Source organism: Lichenostomus cassidix, chromosome 10 (genome assembly GCF_008360975.1).
Source record: "Lichenostomus cassidix isolate B80296 chromosome 10, HeHo_3.0, whole genome shotgun sequence".
NCBI classification, from domain to species: Eukaryota; Metazoa; Chordata; class Aves; order Passeriformes; family Meliphagidae; genus Lichenostomus; species Lichenostomus cassidix.
This window is the reverse complement of record NC_139491.1, coordinates 5,813,541-5,832,900: the sequence shown is the minus strand read 5'-3', so window position 1 is coordinate 5,832,900 and position 19,360 is coordinate 5,813,541. Positions and strand designations below refer to the sequence as shown.

Sequence of the window (19,360 nt, the reverse complement as noted above, 5' to 3'; positions counted from 1 at the left end):
GTTCTAAAGATACAGTTACTGCTATCATAAGTTTTCCCCAACTTAATAATTACCTAAAGATCGATAAATTTGAGGCAAATTATTTGTTCTGCTTTTCTAAGGCAAAATACTGAAAAATTCCATACTTTGTTTTTTCAGGCAGAATTTCATGAGACAAACCTTATTTCCTGACTGGCTTCCAGAGGATTCGTTCATGCTGTATATTTCTTAGGTAAGTGTGGTTTGTACCTTGTGTTAATATGTTCATTTCCTTGTTTTTTTGAAACTGGAATTTACCTTTTTGGTACTGTACAGATGGGAAGAAGAAAAAAAACCCTCTTATATGGAGGGGACACACTTTATAAATTGTCTGGTTTATAAAAACCTAAAAAGGTTTTTTTGCAATTACAGGTAGACTGTCTTCAAATAATGTCGTGTTTATGTGCTGCTTGGGTATAAATTTTAGTTTACTAAGGCTATTTAATGAGTGGAGTTTTTTATTTTTATAATATATGAATACACTTATATATACATTGTATTTGATGGAGAAGGACAGTATTTGCATATAAACGGAATTTCTGTCCCGTTTCACCAGTCAAAACGTGCATTAAACTTTAAAAATGTACTTAATGAGTTTGTAGTATTAATGTTTGGGGATATTTTAGAATTCATATGTAAAGATAGTAATCTGAAACTTCAGGGATTCATAGAGAAGGCAATTTTTGGGGCCTGTTTCTTGTTTTTGGGGACACAAAGGCTAATGCTTAACAACGACAGAATATTGGTTTTGTACTGTCGGGAAAACTTGGATTATTCAAAGACACTTTCATAGGTGTTTTCAGAAAGTTTGTCAGTCAAGAATATTAGGACTTATGGAAATGTCTGTGCCTTGTTTTCAGACAAACCTGGTTTTGTTGTTTTTTTTTTTCCTTTAAAGGCTTTTACTGGATATTGTTCTTCCAAAGATTCAGATGACTGGCTGGGCAAAAGACCTTGGGCAAAATTCTGTACTGTGCGTGCCAGGTATGTTACACTGTGTTGTGGGTTTTTGTTTTATGTTTTTTGTGTTTTAATTACCTTGGAAATAATATTTTTTCAAAATAAACATTAAACATTTAAGCTTCAGTGTTTTACCTTGTTGAATTTATTTTCTTTCGAGCTTAGCATATTTGGAAACTTAGTGTGCAAATACTACAGCAATGTCAACGTCTCCTGCATCTTTGAAGACTTTTATGGTCACTCACAAATACAACTTTTTAACAATCTACCCATGACCATGTTGACACGTGGTAAAGCCAAAGGACTGTCATCTCCTAAGAACATTGTCTAATCAAACTTCAGAAATGCTTTTCCTTAGTTCAAGGTATTGGTTCATTAGCAAGGGACACTCATAAGCTTTTCATTTTCAAGAAATTGTTTATCCAGTAAACTTAAATTCTCTTTTTGATGTAGATTTTACTCTAAAAGCCTAAAGCGGCACCCAGTTGTTACGAGGTACCTGGGTCTCCTCCTTACAGTATAAATAAAACAACTTTTTAATGTTTATTTGTTTTTACACTTAAGATTCTGTATTTAGGATCAGAGTAACATGCCTTTGAGTCAGGCTTTCACCAGTCTGTAATTAAAAGTTGGGGATCCTGTTTGCCTGTCTTAACTGGTTCCTTTTTGTAGCTTCCCGTGCTCATGTACTTCAGTGCATACTCAGGACCTCAAAGAATAAGGTGTCTTCATGAAGACACATGTACCAGGATTCTCAAAAATACTCTTGATGATTTGCTTTTTAAAATTACATAATTCATCATAACTAAAGAATACAGTTGTGAACCCCCACCTGAGTGCAGCTGTTCTTTTTAGCTTGGATGAAACCTTCAGCGTGTTCATATAAAAGAAATAGTACACAATTTTCCATAAGTTTTCAAAAATGTCTCTTCAGGTTGTAATAAACCTTTGTTTGCAGCAAGTCACTGCTGATGTGCAAGGTAGAGTTCAAATAATATTTATAGATATGGGACATGTGCCACTATCATGGATGTCCTGTAGCAAACACAGCTAAGGAGCAAGGTGATACGTCAGTATGTTCCTGCAACTACATCGTGTAACTGTCTGATGGGAAGTGTGAGAACTAGAAGTTTATGTTAGAAATTATCTCATACCTTAGGAATGAGAGGGCATATCTAAAATCCCATGAGTTTTCAATTTGGAGGGTCAAAAATCACAGATACTGCCCTGTCTATTACGATGAAGGCAAGACCAGCCTGAGTCACACAGAAGTCTGATAATGCTGATGGGACTGAAACTGTCAGACTCAGCTTATATTCCTAATACTAAATGCTGAAATGTCTGAATCTGCAATTTTTAACTGACCTGCTCTTAAAAAAAAAAAGTAGAACAATAAAAATTAAAAAACACAGTGCTCAAAAGCAGATCTTGGCCAGCTGGAGTATTTTAGGGTAACTATGAAACTGAGCACTTTGATCTTAACAGTCTTGCATCTTTCAAGTATTGTCCTGATGCTGATTGTGCTGAATAGACATTACAATAAAAACAGCTTTCACTGTCCCTTTTGTGAGCTCTTTGAGCTGCCTTTTCTTGCAAGAGCAACTTGTTTTCATCTAGCAAATGGTGGCTTCACCTCTAGGTTAAGTAGACCTCAGTGGGTTAGATGCTAATGGGATTTGAGGGAAGTTCTAAGTTCATGGCTACCCTACAAGTGTGCTCATGAGGGTCGAGGAGGGCAGGAGAATCTCTCAGGTTGAGTCCTAACCTTTTCAGTAGAGGAAGCTGTTCCTCTGTGGGGATACGAGTCTGTATTATAAATACTCACATAGACTTGATTTTTGTAGCATTGACAGCATACATGGAAGAACATAGGTGTGGTGATACACATCATCTTTGCCAAAATACTTTGTTAATTAATAAATACAAGAGAAAACGTGATATCAGGTGGTAACTTTTGGGTGTCTGGCCTCACCTCTTGCTGTGAAAGGAGATGCACTGTGTGATGGTTAATGGCAGTCTTGGGGTGAAGGAGCCATGGACTTTTGATGCAGGGCATGTTTTGTGTGGTATAGGCTGTACTGTACCTCAAGTGTCTGTAATTTTAAAACAAAAACAAGCCACAGCTATTAGACTACTTAAAAAAAGTAAAGTCATGTTTATTTTTAAATCCCTATTTAAAAATAAACATGGATTTTTTTTTTGTAATTACCCAGGCTGCAACAATTACGGCAAGTAGTCTGATTAAAAGATTTTGACATTAGATACAGGAAATACAGCTGTTAACATGAAAGGTTAATTTTTTTTCAACCAACTTGTATTTCCAAGCTCTGGTTTCTAGCTTGTGGCATAAACCTGTAGCTTTGGTGATTTATTCTGTAGTTTGGGAGTGAATGTGTTTTGGATGTTAAAATTAAAAACTCAAAATACAGTGGTATATTCTATAATAGTGGAAAAATAACTAATGTGAATGAAATGTAATGCATTATCAATATCCTGGTGCTGTTTTTACAAAATTCATTGTTTGATTCATCCACTCCGTTCCAAGAAGAAAAGTGTCACTACTACTCCATGATACCACTCACAAATGTAAGATTCCTTTTGCACAAGTGTGCTGAGGTCGGAAGAGCACAACTCTGGTGGAGTCTTTGTAGCACTGTCATTAGAGGAAGATGCTTTGTGGTGACAGCCATATTAAATACCCTCATTAAAGTTTCTGTCAAACTACCATAGCTGTGTGCTTGCTTTAAAACTAAAGAAAACAAGAATCAACTTGAAAGCAGTGATGGATGTGTAGCTGTGCAGTGAATTATTAAAAACAGCTGAGAGCTGTAAATTGAGAATCTTCCAGTCATTAACTTCACCTGTCTTCATATAGTTTTTAAGTGGCCTTTTTTCATTGAAATTATTTAAAGGGCCTAAGTAACTCTGTTTACTTGGTTCATTTTTCATGCTTTGGATGACTGGTGGATGCCTCATGGATGATCAGAGTCCAGCAGCCATGTTGTGTTTCTTCTAAAATGGTGGATGGGCACTTCATAGAAGTTCTGTGCTTCCATTTAATAGCAGCTGCTTGTGCACATTCAAATACATTTTAAAACATCAGCAACATATTTTTAAACCTCCAAATTTCACATTTTATTAGGATATTCTACATGCTTGTGCCAGTCTACTGCTATATTTTTTTTTGTCGTTTCACTTTTTTAAAGGTTTTTTCTGTAATAACAGTTTCAGGTAAATTACATCAACAAAGAAATTACAATCCTGTTCATCTAGTCTTTTTTCCTACACGTCTGAGTGTAGCTATCAACTGGAAGAGTTTAGAGGATTGCACAGTATGCTGTCACTGGATAGGTTCATTAATTTTTATGTATTTGAGGCTGTATTTCAATATAAGTAGATTCTGAGAGATCACGAGAGAAGTCGTTTGCATGTGTGTGTTGGGAGAATGGACTTGAATGGCTCATTTAACGTAGTTTAAATTTACAGTAAAAATGGAGTTCATAAGTTGTTTAGAGTTTTAGGTCTTACCTTAATTTTGCTACCTTTACGTAAGGTAACTTTGATTAAAAATTTATTGATACAGATTGCCATTAGGCAAAGTCAAATTTTCACATTTGGACTTTGCCCATACATGAGTAACTTTGAGATACAGAGTAGATAATTTGTTCCACATAAATTTGTTACATAATTGCCCTGCATCCAGCTGATATCTCCTCTCAATAAAAGGAGCCTTTTACTTTCTATTGTGAAGGGCAATCAGTTTGCTTAAACATGCTTCCACTTGATTCCTGATTGACCTTTCCAAAATTTCAAAGAATATATTTTGTTGTTGTTGTTTCATAATGGATTTGTGAGCAGGACTGGGTCTGAATTTCTTTGGGTGTTTGCAGGTTCTTTCATAACAGGTTTCTTAGTGGTATTTTAATTTTTTTTTATAAAAATAACTTTTGTAGCACATGCTGTGATATGGGAATACTTGGGGTTTTTTGTTTTCTTTTTTGAATGAGGGCTTTTGTAATAAAATCTAATTCTTGGTTTTGTGGACCTTAAGGTCTAGATCTCTTTTATTTTTTAATTTATTTTAATTCAAGTGTTTTAATATCCCATTTTCCCTACAGATGTGTTGAGGAATTGATTTACTCACTGTAAGCAAAATAGCTGCTCTTGGTTGAAGCACTGGTAAGTTGTTATTCCTAATAACATTTACTTTTTAGCTTTAAAAAACCCCAGCATCACACATGGCTGTAATGTTGAAGTGGCTGAAGTTTTTGGCTGAGTACATTCTGAAGTTCATTAGTGTATGGCCACGTGTGCATGTGTGTTTCAGAAAAGCTTAGTTAAAAGGACCCCGGGATCATTCCTGCTGGGCTCTCAGGAAATGAGCAATACTTGGATAGTGCTCTCTCTGTTTCTGGCTGCAGAACAGCTTTGAGATCTGACTGGGGTTCTGGGGGCTTCCGTGATTTGACTCCAGATTTCACTGAGAACTTTTATATTGTAGTTTTGCTTGTTCAGAAGGGTTTTTGGTATGCAGATGTCTGTCTCTAGAGAGGTACTACACACAATTTGGATAACAAATGGTGTGGAAAGTATAGCAGGAAGAACTTGCCTTACAAGCATCTTGTGTTGTCCTTATGCTTCTGTCAGGATCAGTGAGATCCTTTGAGCAGACAGTTACTGTCTCCTGCTCTACAATTGTTCTGTTTCTGTTCTTCATTCATGAAGCTCTGGCTTTGCACAAAATGATAAATGCCAGTACAGCTTCCTGTATTTTTTTTAATTTGAACTGCTAGCTGATAGACTTGAAATCATTCCTCATATAGTCAAAACACAAAATTGGCAGGCTTGAGTAGATAAATTAATTCAGTTCTATACTGGATAAATATAGGGACAGAATTTTTTCCCATTTCCTTAACTAAAAGGAATTTGGTCTTGACCTTTTGTTGTCTCTGGCACATTTTGTGACTTTCTTGGGAGTTGCCTTTGGAAAGACATAAGTCCTTTTGTCTTCCTATCTGCTTAAAATTCAGACTCCTTGATTCTGCATATTTAATTAGGGCATCCATTGCATTTTGTGTACATGGATTAACTTTTTTTGTGGGAAGCTCTACTCCTGTAGCACTGTGCTTGGGAATATATGCTTTTCTTTAAGAGACAGATTCTTGGAGCCACTTCCTTCATTCTGGCGTGCTACCTGATTGAGAAAGGCCTTCATAGGCTTCGGATAGCTTGGGAAAACGTTGTTCCAAGATGCAAATCCACTCATTTTAATGGATAGAAGACAGTGGATTCTAGCTGTCTTGTGGCTGTGTTTGTTAGCAGAACCCTCCAGCAGCCACTTGCCTTCTGCACTGCCTCAGGTGCTGGGAGAGAAGCTGGTTTTGTGCTCCAAAGTCCTGTGCTTCTCATCCACTCCATGGTGTGGAGACTAATGTAGAGCTCTTCTGAAAAGGAAAAGAGGGATGTGGGGGTAAGCTGCAAACCTTGCTGGGCTTTGTTAGTCTGGCCTGCTGCTGCTTCTGGGTCCATTTCATTTTGGACCAATTTTATCACTTGAGTTTTCAGTCCTGAAGCAAAAGAAGTAGCAAAAGAGTTGAGGAACTAAGTTTTTAATGTGTGTACATGAGCTCAGTTTTGATAAATTTTCAATTTCTTCTACTACTGTGGTCTGTAAATTTTATTACTTTGTTCTTTCAGAAGTCTTAAGCTATTTTTCTCACTGCAGAACAGCATATTTCTTGATATGTTTCTTCTCCAGCTATCCCTCAAAACTTCCTGTGCTCTCCACTGATGCCTTCCTAGCCCCAGTGACCTGCTAGAATATCTAAACATGTGACTCATGTTTCATTTTAATATCACTCTTCATGTGATTCCTACATCTTTCTATGTGCATTTTTGTTTTTTCATTGGGCTTTAAATTAGCTATTGTCAGATTTGACTTCTTGAGTAGAACTTTGGCTTTTCAGTTGTGCACAGAGTAATTCTTCATCCTTCTCTGGTTTATAATCCTTACCTAAAGGAAGGTGTGAATGTGAAACCCTTGAGTGACTTAATTGAAACAGTTGTCTACAAAAGAAGTTGCTTCAAAAAGCAGTTGTGAAAGCATTCAGATGGGTGGATCTTGAGGGATCTGGTATTGCCTTCTCTGGTTAACATTGTGTTTAGTTGAAGCACTGATTTTTATTTTTAATTCTCTTTTCTAAGAGAAGAGAGAAAATACTTGAAAACACCAGGAGCTTTATTAAAGTTGGCATACTTTGCTTAATGCAATAAAATTTATTACTTAATACCTGCAAAAGAGGGCACTTGTGAATAAAGTCACATCTTATCTGGAATTAAATTTGAAATCTGACAAACCTGCCAAATAGCCTTCCTTTGCTAAGAATACCCAAACCTATGTGAGTTGTGCTTTTACTGCTGTGCTTAAGGAACATCTGATGGTGGTAAAAGCAGATTTAGGGCTGTCCAGAGCACTTAGTTCCTGCTAAAGACTGTACAGAATAACATAATGGACTTAGCTGTCAATAAAGGAACCCTCTGTTCCTTCCTCCAGTGTAAAAGTTACCAGGGATGAGTCTATGAGAATAAAACTGCTTTAATTGCTTGAATGAACTCTGAAATGTAGAACTTGAGGTGGGGTTTGCTCAGAACCTTATTCTGTCCATTCAGCTCCCTCTGTTGGAGTGAACTCTCTTTCCCAAGCAGGTCACCTTGGTTAAAAGTTGAGGCCTCACATTTCATTCTGGAAAAGTTTGTAAATGTATTGATGTCTTATGCATGAGTGTTGTACGTGTTGGGCTTCAGTCTCATCCTTGAGGAATGCAGGGTTACAATGGACCTGAAATGGCTGAAGCCATGGGTTTGGCCATAAGGGATGTCTTTTAAAATTGCTGTGATCTTTTAATAGAGCAACAAATAATTGAAACAAAGCTGAAGAGAAAAACTTTGTAAACTGAGATGTTTTGTAATTGTTGCCAACCTTTAGTCAGGTTGGGAATGGATGGTATGGAGTGTTAACATGTTACCAGTAGTTTGAAGGAAACTTCGTCAATATTACATAACTACTCAGGTCCCTCATTTATCGTGACCAAAATACAGCGCTTGGAAACCAAACCAGTAACTAGTATATAACAAAATCTTAGAAAATGGGTGGATGCCTAATTGATTTTACAAGAAGGAATGAAAGACTCATGTAATCTAGAGAAAAAAAAAGGGATTTTTCAGTACCTACCTCAAGTGTAGGATTACTGCATATGTATTCTTGGAGGAGTGTATTTTTGTAACATTATCGAAATTTCTTAGTAAAATGTGCCTTAATTCATAAGTAAACAAATGCTGTGAAATCTTTTTAAGCAAACGTAGATTTCACTAGTGTAGAAGCTGCTATTAATGTTTTCACCATTCCTACGGCATCTTTTTGATGTATGAATAACTTAAAGAACAAGAGTGTGTTCTTAAATTATGATACTTCATCAGTTCTGTTTACTGCTAATTAATTTACAAGGTTTAAAGAAGAGTTTAAGATGAATGTCATGGGGTTACTTGCAAAGTTCTTGGTCCAGCCCAACGTAGGTGAACCTAGTAGGGGAATTTGCCCTGAAATTGCTTTTGTCAGGTTCTGTGATTGTCTAAGGCAGAGGGCTGACCCAACTGGAAAGAGCCTTTCAAGAGTGACTAATATGTAACTAAATTATCTTTTTTAGAGGTGGGGAAAATTGATGCCAGTAATTGAATTTCAATATGTTAAACTTGTTAAAAATAACTAAACATTATTTTAATGGTCTAATTTATGGGGTTTCCACTCTACGCATGTTAGTACTTCTGAGTGTTTGTGACTTTAATGGAGAACTTTGTGGTGGTTATTTTTTTTCATGTTTTGATACCTTGGTCAAGGCATTAACATGAAAAAATGTTCAAGATTTTAATTCACCTTCAAATGCATGAATAGATTTGAAATTAGATTAGTGGGAACTGGAGGAAAAAAAACCAAACCAAATCCAAAGCAACCCCAAAACCAGCTTAATGTGAAGGAAAAATACCTTTCAAAATATTTAGTACCTTGTCTTAACTGAGGATGAGTTGAATGTTTGAAACAAAGCATTTCTTTAAAGTTGAAAATTCAGCTTCTGAAAACATGAATGTCCTGGGGTTGAATATTCCTGCAGCTACACACGTTTCACAGTGCAAGGTGAATTACCAGGTCCCATATTCCACTTCTTTGTGCTGTGCTTTCCTATTGTATTTAAAACAAGGAGGTCTGTAGAACAACATGAAACAGAACCCATGGGTAGTTGTGACAGTCAGTGGGGCTTGATGCACTGCTTCCAGTGCTCTTTGCTTTGGTGTAGCTGTTATTTGGGGATGAGACTGGGCAAGCTGGGATGCCGAGGCAGAGACCACTAGATGGCCCCACTGGTTTTTGCTGGGTTGTGGGTAATTTCTGCATCCCTTGTCAGAATCTGCCCAGGATTATCAGGGAGCAGAGGGGTGGTGAAGTTGGCTTTTAGACTAAAATGAGGTTAAACCTGTACATATTTAAAAGAATAAATTGACGTCGGAGCGCAGATACTTAAAATCATGAAGACATTTTAAAACCCTTTTTGCATGTCAGCTCTACAGTCAGCATTGGTTTCAAAATGATGTTCTTAACACTTAGTAACTTCTGTACTTAAGTTTTGCATATGAGGAGGAGTAGGGTTTTTCTTTAAGTCAATTGAACTTATATTTCTTGGAAGAAGATAGGAAGATGGGCACATTGGGTTTGTATTTATCCATGTGGATGTTTGCTCAGTTTGGTTTGTCATTCACCTGTTGGCTTGGTTGCTGTTACATGGTGGGTATAGTTGGAATATGGATCAGGAGTCTTGCTAAAGGCAGCCAGTGTGACTTGTGACCATTTTCATTTGATTTCTGATGTGTCTTTCCCCAATAACTAAACCAATCATTCCATTTGCTTGTGTGTTTGCTGTCGCACTGTACATCTTTCATGAGCTGGAAAACTGGATTAAGATGGTGGAATGTCTTGTTTCCAGTCACCATCTGTCTGTAAAAAAACAGTTTTCATTGGTGTTGATGGATCTGTGTCTTGGAAGAAAGGAGCATGAATAGAACTTACAAATTTTGGCTTGTTACAAGAACCTTGGTGTTCTAAGCAATGTCAGCTTCAGGAGGTGGGCCAGTGTAGTGAAAATGGTTGTAAGAGCAAATTACTCAGATTTCCTACCACAGATTTTTCTGGTGGTTTAACACTGGGAAGAAATTTCAAATGGAATTAATGGATCCTGAAAGGGTTCTTGGACTTTTAATAATTTCTCCCTTTTTAATAGTTTTGGTTAAACTTCATATTTTTGATTCTTGAATTGATTATTTGACATTGCTTCTGATAAAAGTAGATATTATGGACTGTGTAACATGGAATGAAGCATCAGTTACATGTTTAAATTATCTTCAAGGTACGGTAGTTGAATGTCTTAGTTCAAAGCTATGATGTGTATTCCAACAGCATTTTTCTTCTAATTTTTCATAAAGAATCCGTTCAGATGAAGAGTGTCAAAAGGAGTCTACGAATGAGACACCAAGATGGCAGTTCCACTGGGGATTGAGAGGTTGAGGAAATGGACTAATGCATGAGTGCTGGGATGTCTGTCCAAGAAAAGGATGTTAAAACGTGGACTCTCATGTTATTAAACCAGAGAAGATTTGGGTTGTGATCATCCTGTCAAAATGGACTTTGCATTTGAATTAATGAATGACTATCCAATGATGGATCTGTTTGAGGACTGGGTGGCAACATTTTCCTTTTGGGGTTCTGTATGCATAACAAGCAAATTAATTTGCTAAAAGATCTGTTGCTACCCCTTTCGAGAAAATGTACTTTTTAAAGTGACTTTAAATAAAAGGTTTTGGTTTATTTCACACTTCGTGTTTGTCCTTTCTGGCTGAATTTTTTTTGTTGTGTTGATATTGAAGTGGGTTACATTTTTGGTTGCTATTAAACTGAGAAATTCTTTAGCTAAGTACTGAAGGCAAGGTAAAATTTTGTGCTATACTTGATTTTAAATGTGGTTTTCATTTGCAAATTATGTTCACTTTGCCATGACTTCCAATGAATTTTTATTCGCTGGCTTGTTCATTCAGGTGCTTAATGTGAGGGGTTTTGAGTACTTGGCCTATTGTCAGGGCACTGCTGCTGAACTTTGTGAAGTTATTTTAAGATGGAATTGATACCAGTTGAAGGCTGAGAAAATATGACAATAAAGGAATGCTTGAATGTTTTGTGTAACTTTTTTAGGTATGTTCTTTGGTTGTGTGTGGGTACAGAAACTTTTCAACAGATTTCCTGGACTACAGACTTCCTGAACAGTCTCTTTGGTCTTAAAATTGTACTGTGCAAGTGTCCAATCTGCTTCACTGCTCTTGCATGTTGCCTTAGTGTCGCCATGCTGTACCATGTGTTTGATGAGAAAAAACTGAGTTATTTTTGATATTGCTACAGATGACATGTTAACCTTTGCAAATTAATTTTAAAATGGTTCTAATGTTCAAAGTCGTGATTTCCTTGCAGGTTTTTGGTGGATGTAATAATTTAACTGTAGCCATTTCTTCTCCATATGTTTCACCTGAAACTCAAAGTTGTCTTTGTTTTGTGCTGGTGGGCCAAGATGATAAACCTGGTGCTGAGATAACCTTGATATTATCTTTGAAAACCCAAACAAAATCCCATTCATTGTCTGTGTTTAACCATTTGCCTTGCTCAGATGTTTTTGGAAATATCCATTTTTGCCATGATGAGTTGCTCATACCTGTTCCATCCAGCCATTTTGATGCTACATCCTTGCTCCAGTTTGGTTTTGCCATGTGTTTTTATGGTGAAGTTGGATACTGAGACTAACCTGAAGGGTTTCTCATTCAAATGGGTGGATTTCCTTAGTGTTACCCAAAAATGCTTGGAATGGTGTTGCATTGTGGTTTTTTTTGTTCTTGCAGTCGAGGTGCAAGGAGTCCTCTGTGAATAATTGGCAAAATAGAATTTTTAAAGATGGCTTGTGGCATTGGAGAGCTCCTTATGAAATCCCTTTTGGAGAGAGGATAGATGGTTGTAGGTGATGATTGGCAGGTCTGTGGAGGAATTAAAGGGGACTGTGTTGGTTCTACTGGTTGAAGCCAATGGTTTTGAGCTGTTGGGATGCTGTGCTGTGGGTGTTCCCATAGAACCCAAAACTCGCCCATTGCCCTTTTGTCCCCCAGTGGTCCCCCAGTGGCTGATGGCTCTGTCTTGTTGTGATGCTTATGAATATGCAAGATGTCCTTGTGCTTAAAGGATTTGGTTTTGCTCGTGGAAGACAACTGGTAGTTAGAATCAAGCGGTTGGGGATGCTTGGATCGCCTCCATTCCCTTGGTGATACATCCTGACAATTCCGGGATGTTGTGTTGGAGATGTTCATTGATTGATTTGAAGTTCTGTAGCTTGGCTGTTCTGCGGTTTTAAGATTAATTTGTTGTGTTAAAATCTGTTAATGACCATGAATGGGTTAAGAAAATGCGTTAGAAAGAAGCACTTGGATGGTGTTGGACTGACTCGACCGTAGTGCCTTGGTGTAGCTGATGGAAATGGTGTGGCTGTTGGATTTGAGTTGTTGGGGAAAACCACTAGGGAGGCGCTGTGGAGCTGGAGGGCAATCTCAGCTCTGTGGGGTTAGCTTGGGAACTGGTGATGCTCCTGTTCCCCCCTGCCAGTGCCAGCACCGGGGGGCATAGGGGAGAGCTGTTGTCTGGGGATTCTGCCACCGAACTGGGGGGAAGCTGCCCCTTGGGTGGGGTGACCCCCAGGGTGGGCTGTTGCTGCCTGCATGGCTGTGAGCTCCACTTCCATGCCTTCAAAATGGCTTGTAACAGCACCACTTCCTGTCCAGGGAGGAAGTAATTTTAGCCCAGGCACTGAAATATTTAGCAAATCTTTAAAACAAAAGGCACAAATTCCATTTCTTTCTGGCTTCCAAAGGGTGCCTGAGCCACATGGGGTTAAGGTGCCCCTTGAGCTGGGGTAGTTGGAAGGAGCCAGGGCTGTGGGGTAGCAGGCACCCTTTAGGTGGAGGCTCTCTCTTTTTTTGGTAGAAATGAAGGGGTGGGTCTATGGTACATCACCTGAGTTGTGGGGTAAATGTAGAGAGTGTCAATCAAAGGCAGAGCTCAGAGCTGGGAAGGAGCTCTAGATGGCGGCTGTGCCTTAGAGAGAGCGCGCTCAGCTCCGTGCCTTCCCCAACACTTTACGCAACTTTCCCTAACTTTCGGGCAGCCTCAGGGGGCCCCCACAGCCCCTTGCCTCTCCTAGGCACTAATCGGGGGCCGAGCGGACCTTTTTCGGGCAGAAAAGCAGCTTTTGAGGGCTCCCTTTTCGTGCCTTGCTGGAAAGAAGAAGCCGTGGAGAGAGCCCAGGTCGTTGTTTTTCCAGCTTAGAAGCCATGGCGTACCTCCATTTTTGTGCGCTCTCCTAATGAGCTTTTTCCCCCGGACATTTTTATACTAATTACCGCTTCTTTTGCTTTATCGGCAGCATATTTTTGGGATTAGAATATATCTTTTGTTTTTTATTTTCTGAAATTTGTATTTTATCGGTATAATTCTAAATATTTTGGATCTAATGTTTTTCCACTACCCGAAACTAATATCGACTTGGTCCTGGCGGCGGTGCATGGATCAGGTAGGTGAGCAATTAATAATAATATTTTTTAGATTTCTGCCGTTTTGAGTACTTTGATTTTCGACCGATTTGTGCTGTATTGGGATGACGCAATAAGATACAGAGATTATTTGCATCCAGCGTTACTTTGGGAAAGTTTGCAGGATGCTCCTCTCCTGTGTTTATTCTCGGATTTTTCTTGTAAAAATGATAATTTGTTTTAAATCTCCGGTTTGCCGTGTTGATCAGTGTTGTGTATTGTTATAACAATATCATTGCAGCGTCAGGACTTTGTTCCTGATAATGAAAGGCAGTGAAACGAACTGGGACCTTACCTTTCTTTCAACTTTTGACAGTAAATACCTGGGCACAGGACTTCAAAGCAAACAGACACCCCTGACCCCCTTTTAATATTTAAGAATAAAAAGATGATGAGAAATAAGGACAAAAGCCAAGGAGAGGAGGGTTCAGTCCACAGCAATGCATCGAGGTATGACCTATCAACTTTCTTTTTTTTTTTTTTTTTGTAAAACCTGTGAATACCCTGTTTACTTTGACAGCCTTGGGTTACTGTCAGTGCTTAATAGAAAACATTTTACTGATTTTGCTTCCTTTTTAAGAAATGACCTTGAGATTGTTAGCATGCCACACCCTAATTTTTTTTGGTAGCAATTTCTGAAAGTTGTGTTGTGACTTAAGGGCCCATGTCCTAGGCAAAAGGTACTGTACCTTTATTCAGGGCAGCCCTTGCCCCTGTATGATGTTTTTCCAGCTTTTGAATTTCAGTTTTTAGGTTTTTTGTGCTGTGAAAAATGACCTTGTCGGTTTAGCCATTGCTGCATTGCACCATTTTACATACAAGGCAAATTTTTCTTTGAAGAATCTCAGAAGTCTAAACTTTAACTGAGGGCCATACAGAAGCCTGGTGTAGTAGTAAATTATAGTAAATAGGCACAAGAAAAAGTTACATGAATGAAAAAAAGCTTATTTTAAAATATAAACTGGAAAGTGCCTGTTTGTCAGATACCTCTTACTTCAAATTTTTATTTGAGCTTGGGGAACTTTGATTCTGTTGAGGTATTTTAGAATATTTTTATACAATTTAACCAGACTTTGTCCTGCTGGTGATGGCATTTTGTATTATAAAATATACACTGGGACTGTGAACAAGAGGCACGAAATGCTTTGCTTGTTTTGTTTAATGTATTTTTGCTCAGAGTATTTTTATTTACTTCTGTCGAGTAATGAGATTCTTTACAGATTTTTATAAACTTAACCTTGATGTGGGAAAAGCATGAAATACTAAAAATGTTTGTTTGCTGGGAATACAGAAGTATAATTACCAAATCGCTCATTTTGTATTTAAAGGGTCGGCTCTTCCAAAAATTGGAAATTAAACTATATGCATTTTTGTTTTCTAGATTGTAAATATTATTGAGTTTTGCATTTTGTTAATTTCAATTGAATCTTGGCCTGTTTCTTTTTCTCTGGTGTTGTCTTCCTGCATTTTTAACCAACATTAATAAAAAAAGAACTCTGAACTGTCTGTTGTATCACATGTGCTCTATGTGATGTTCAGGTGTTTGAATAGTATTTTTAATGTCCAGTATTTAACCTTCCTTAAGCACATGACTTGAAATAGTGTGGGAATATATATATTATCAAATTACTGTAACCTTTTAGCTTAAACTTGGATGGTGTTCTGGGTATATTAAAATTGCAGTCAGATTTTAAATTCTAAAATGGATATGGGTACGTTTGTATAATTTGAAATTATTAATAACTAAATTAGCCTCAGGGATTGTTGAGGCATTACATGTAGCATTTACACAGAGCTTTTCTAATAATGCAGTTTAGAAATACATCAGATTTTCGTATTGTGCTTTCTTTACTGTAAATGCTGCACACAAAATATTGTGTAAAAAGTCACCATTTATAAAATTTATTTATTATTCAGTCTGTATACATTTTTACGCTTTTTTAAATGGAGATTATTAACAAGAGCAGCAATAGGCATAATTTGTTGAGGAGATTGAAAGTATTTTATCAGTGCTGGAAAGGAATAGGAGTTAAAATTTGAGCCATGTAGCAGGAGTCCCACAGGGGGTTTTGTCCTTAGGGGTATGTGATTTGCATAGTGTCTCCTGTGCGTTTGGGGTTTTCATTGAAAGCTTATTTATCATAATTGATCCATTTACATTTAACACCTGTTGTGTGAGGTTACCCTTCTCCTCCTTCACATCTTTTTTTATTCTCAAACCTGCTGTGTGTGACACCAACACACCTGAAGTGTGGGAACAGTCAAGCACAGGATATTTGTAAGTGAACCCTGTTGAGCTTATTCGTGAGCTGTGAGTCAGCTCAATGTCATAAAATGGGCTTTACTTCCTGAGGTTGACCTGAAGTAGGGGAAATGATTTCTAGGAAGTAAAGCCACCACGTTGCTGTACTGTAACCCAGAAATGCACCAGTGTCTGCACTTCACGTGCTGCTGAAACCACCTTGCCATCCGTGGAAGGAACTGAACATGGAAGTTCCACAGTCCTGGTGGGAGCTCTGGGTGGTGGATATGGCCAGTGCCATCCACCTGTGCTGGACAAGGGTGTTAGAGTGGAAGAAAATACAGTTCTTGCACACCACTGTAGTGTCCTAACTGAGGGATTGACTCCCACCTTTGCATTACTAAGGAAGTACAAAGGCCTGTGCTGAATAAACAAAAGTGCTTGAGGATTGTCCCAAAGCAGGTGATTATTCTTGGGGAGAGTGATGGTGTTAACTCTTCACAGTTAGTAAGCTGAGGATTGTACTCCTGCCTTTCCAGGTGCCCAGCAACACCTGTCCTTTGTGCTTTGGCAGTAAATTGAACTTGGAGCTGAGTGATTTCATGCAACTTTCCCCAACTTGCTCTGGGTCTGCTGCAGCTCCAGCTGACCCCCACCTGTGTGTTTGGTACTTGCATGAATAATTGAATGCAATCTGGTGTGTTTTCTAGCATCTTCTGTGCTGCGTGTCTGAAGGGCAGGTGGTGTGAAGGTACAGCCCTCGTAGGAAGTGCTGGGCCCCCCATGAAGCCCAGGAGTGACTTTTGCAGGGATAGCAAGTATCAGGCGTGGGATACGTTGTTTTTCTTTCCTTTGGCCTGTGTCTGTTGCCATTGCTCTCCCACCTCTGAAATAACCAGCATGGGAACGGTTTGAGCTGCAGACCCTGCAGGGCTGGACAAGCCGTTGTGTCTGTATCCAGCTTTGGGCTTCTCTGCATTAAAAAACATCTTTTTTTTGGGGTAAAAAGGGTTGCGGTGGGTTGGCTTCCAGGCCGTTCTCTGTGCAGAGCTGGAGCTCCGAGTTCTGAAATGGCGTGTTTTTGCTCAGCAGCCACCTCCCAGCGCAGGGCTTTGCACAGCACAACACCCTCGCCTGACGTGGCAGCCATTTTATGGAGATGTCGGTACACACGAACCAGCGTTTGGCGAGGGGGGGAGAGGAGGGAAGCGATCCCGTTCAGCACAAACCGCCAGCCGTGCCCGGCGCCGGGAGCAGGGGGCACCTCGCTGTCGGTGGGGCAGCGGTGGGGCGGGCGCGGGCGGCTCGGGAGGGCCGCGGCGGCCGGCGCTGTCACAAAATGGCTGTTCTTTGTGCCGCACCGCTCGGGCGCCGCGGGAAGCGGCTGCGGGGTTCAAAGGCCGCCCTGCGCCGGCCGCGCCGCCATTGGCTGCGCTCGGGCTGCGCGCGCCGCGCGGGCCCCCGGGAGCGGCAGCGGGAGCGAGCGGCTGCCGCTGCCTCCCCCCGCTTCCGCTCAGCTGCCGGGCGTGGGCTCGCCGCTCTTGCATTTTAAGGGCTTTTTATTTTAATAGTGCAAGCTATTTTGAGACGGGACTTGAAAAGAACCACGGCTATTTTTGATGCGGATTTTTTCTTTTTCTTTTTTTTTTTTTTTTTTCTTTTTGTTACTTCAAAAGGAATTGTAGAACGCCACAGTACTCCTGAAACATTTATCTTTTTTTCTGCTTTTAAGTAGGGTTACAGCCTTCAGTATCCTTAAATCAACAAAACTCACTGTTTGCTTTCAATGTGCATTTTGCAATTGATTTTCTTATTTTTTTTCACTTCGTAGAAACATTGAACACATTTGTTAAAATCCTCAATCTATGGGTTTCAAGATTTTACCCAGCTGACGGGTTCTTTTTTAGCTGTTGTGGCCATGTGCATGTGCCGAGGCTTTCAGTTTCATTTGCACTGCTGCATTCTTCAATAAGAATTTCCCCCCCCTCCCTTTTTAAGCTTTAACCCTTTGTGAAACTGTCCGGAGCCTTTTATTGAAAAGGAAGAATGCTTGATCAGTGCAGGACACAAAAGGAATAATGTGCAAGGAGTTCATATGAATCGTGATGTAATCTGTGTGCAGCACAAAGGAGATTGTTCTTGTTTTGCTTTGTTACTTCTGTTTCACATTACCCTCGTGAAGGAAGTGTCTCATCTAATTACGCATGCACAATCCTGAGGCTTTCAACTCCTCTGTTCCGTGTTTTGTGATTGCTGCCAGAGATGGATACAGTATATACAGTGCTATAAAAAGGGCTCACCAACTGCAAGAAGCTACATTTAGCTGGAATTCATTGTCTTCTGGATTGTTCTTTTTTTAGTTAAACATCTTGAGCTAATTAATCAAATTTTATAGATCCTTTAAAATGCATGACTTTTGCTGAATAAAAAATTTGGAAATGGGAACGAAGAGCCCATTATTCACCTGGGTAATTCCGTACCCCTGTTGGTGTGGCACAGCCTGTGCTGGGGCAGGGGTGTTGCCATGGCTGAGTGCACGTGTGTTCAGGTGTGTTCCCAGCTCCAGGAGTGCCTTCAGCCAAGGGAAGGTGACGTGGCTCGGATGGCAGATTAGAGCCTGTTCCCTTTTCTGTCGGGTTGATGTTTCACCTGTGGGACTCTGAGGGCAACAGTTGCCCTTATCTGCACCTTCCCCCACTTCCTCAGTGGTTCAGCAGTGGCATTTCTGAGAATGCAGATCCCGGCTGTGCCTGCCATAACCACATTCGCTTCTGTGTTCAAACAAGCACCTCCACTGGTAGCTTAGGAGGGCCAGGAGGGCACCAGTGTTTCCTTTTAATCTCTCCAACTCAGTGTAGGGATTAACCAGTTCCTGTCTTTGTTTGCATGTTTCACCCCTCATGAAGTTGCTCATACCATTAGCAGGTTACTGAGCTGCCAAATTTATCTCTGAGGATTTTTCATATTGGCATGTCTCTTAAATCAGGTTTATCAGTGCTGGTTTTGAGAGGAGCAGGTGAGGGTACCAGTGGCAGATGCAGACTGGCCATGAGGTGAAGTACCTGGGACTGTGAGCAGGAGTGTAGGGACTGAACTGAAGCTTCTGATGCTGTGGACTGGCTGCTTTTGAACTCAAGACAGCCAAAGTAGACCTACTTTGGTTGGGTTTGGCAGCTTATGCTGAAATTGCATCTCCTGATTCATAACCTGGAGGTGTGTGTATCCACTGTATCTTGTTTCTTGTTGCACACAATGGTCCCAGCAGAAATTGAAACGTTAAATTAGGCTGCTAAATTCTGGAGATGGAGAAGGGTTCTAAATCTCTTCTTGCCCCTAGCTGAAATCCAGCGCAGGAAGGAGCTGATAATGGCTGGAGAAAGCTTCTGTTCTGCTTTATCTCAACTTTCCTTCAAGGAAAAT

General features: G+C 39.6%; 1 protein-coding gene across 4 annotated transcripts in view; it reads left to right on the top strand.

The window, feature by feature from the left end:
• The window catches only part of CHD2 (chromodomain helicase DNA binding protein 2), an 84,680-nt gene that overhangs the window by 16,848 nt on the left and 48,472 nt on the right, over positions 1–19,360 (top strand). For 3 of the 4 annotated variants that reach the window (XM_085070394.1, XM_085070396.1, XM_085070393.1), the window contains exons 2-6: positions 139–211; positions 917–1,002; positions 5,097–5,157; positions 10,507–13,679; positions 14,015–14,148. In XM_085070394.1, coding sequence (XP_084926520.1) covers positions 14,087–14,148 — 62 coding nt within the window. In that variant the 5' untranslated portion in view covers positions 139–211; positions 917–1,002; positions 5,097–5,157; positions 10,507–13,679; positions 14,015–14,086. The remainder of the gene's footprint in view (positions 1–138; positions 212–916; positions 1,003–5,096; positions 5,158–10,506; positions 13,680–14,014; positions 14,149–19,360) is intronic. The other variant, XM_085070395.1, reaches the window with a different exon arrangement.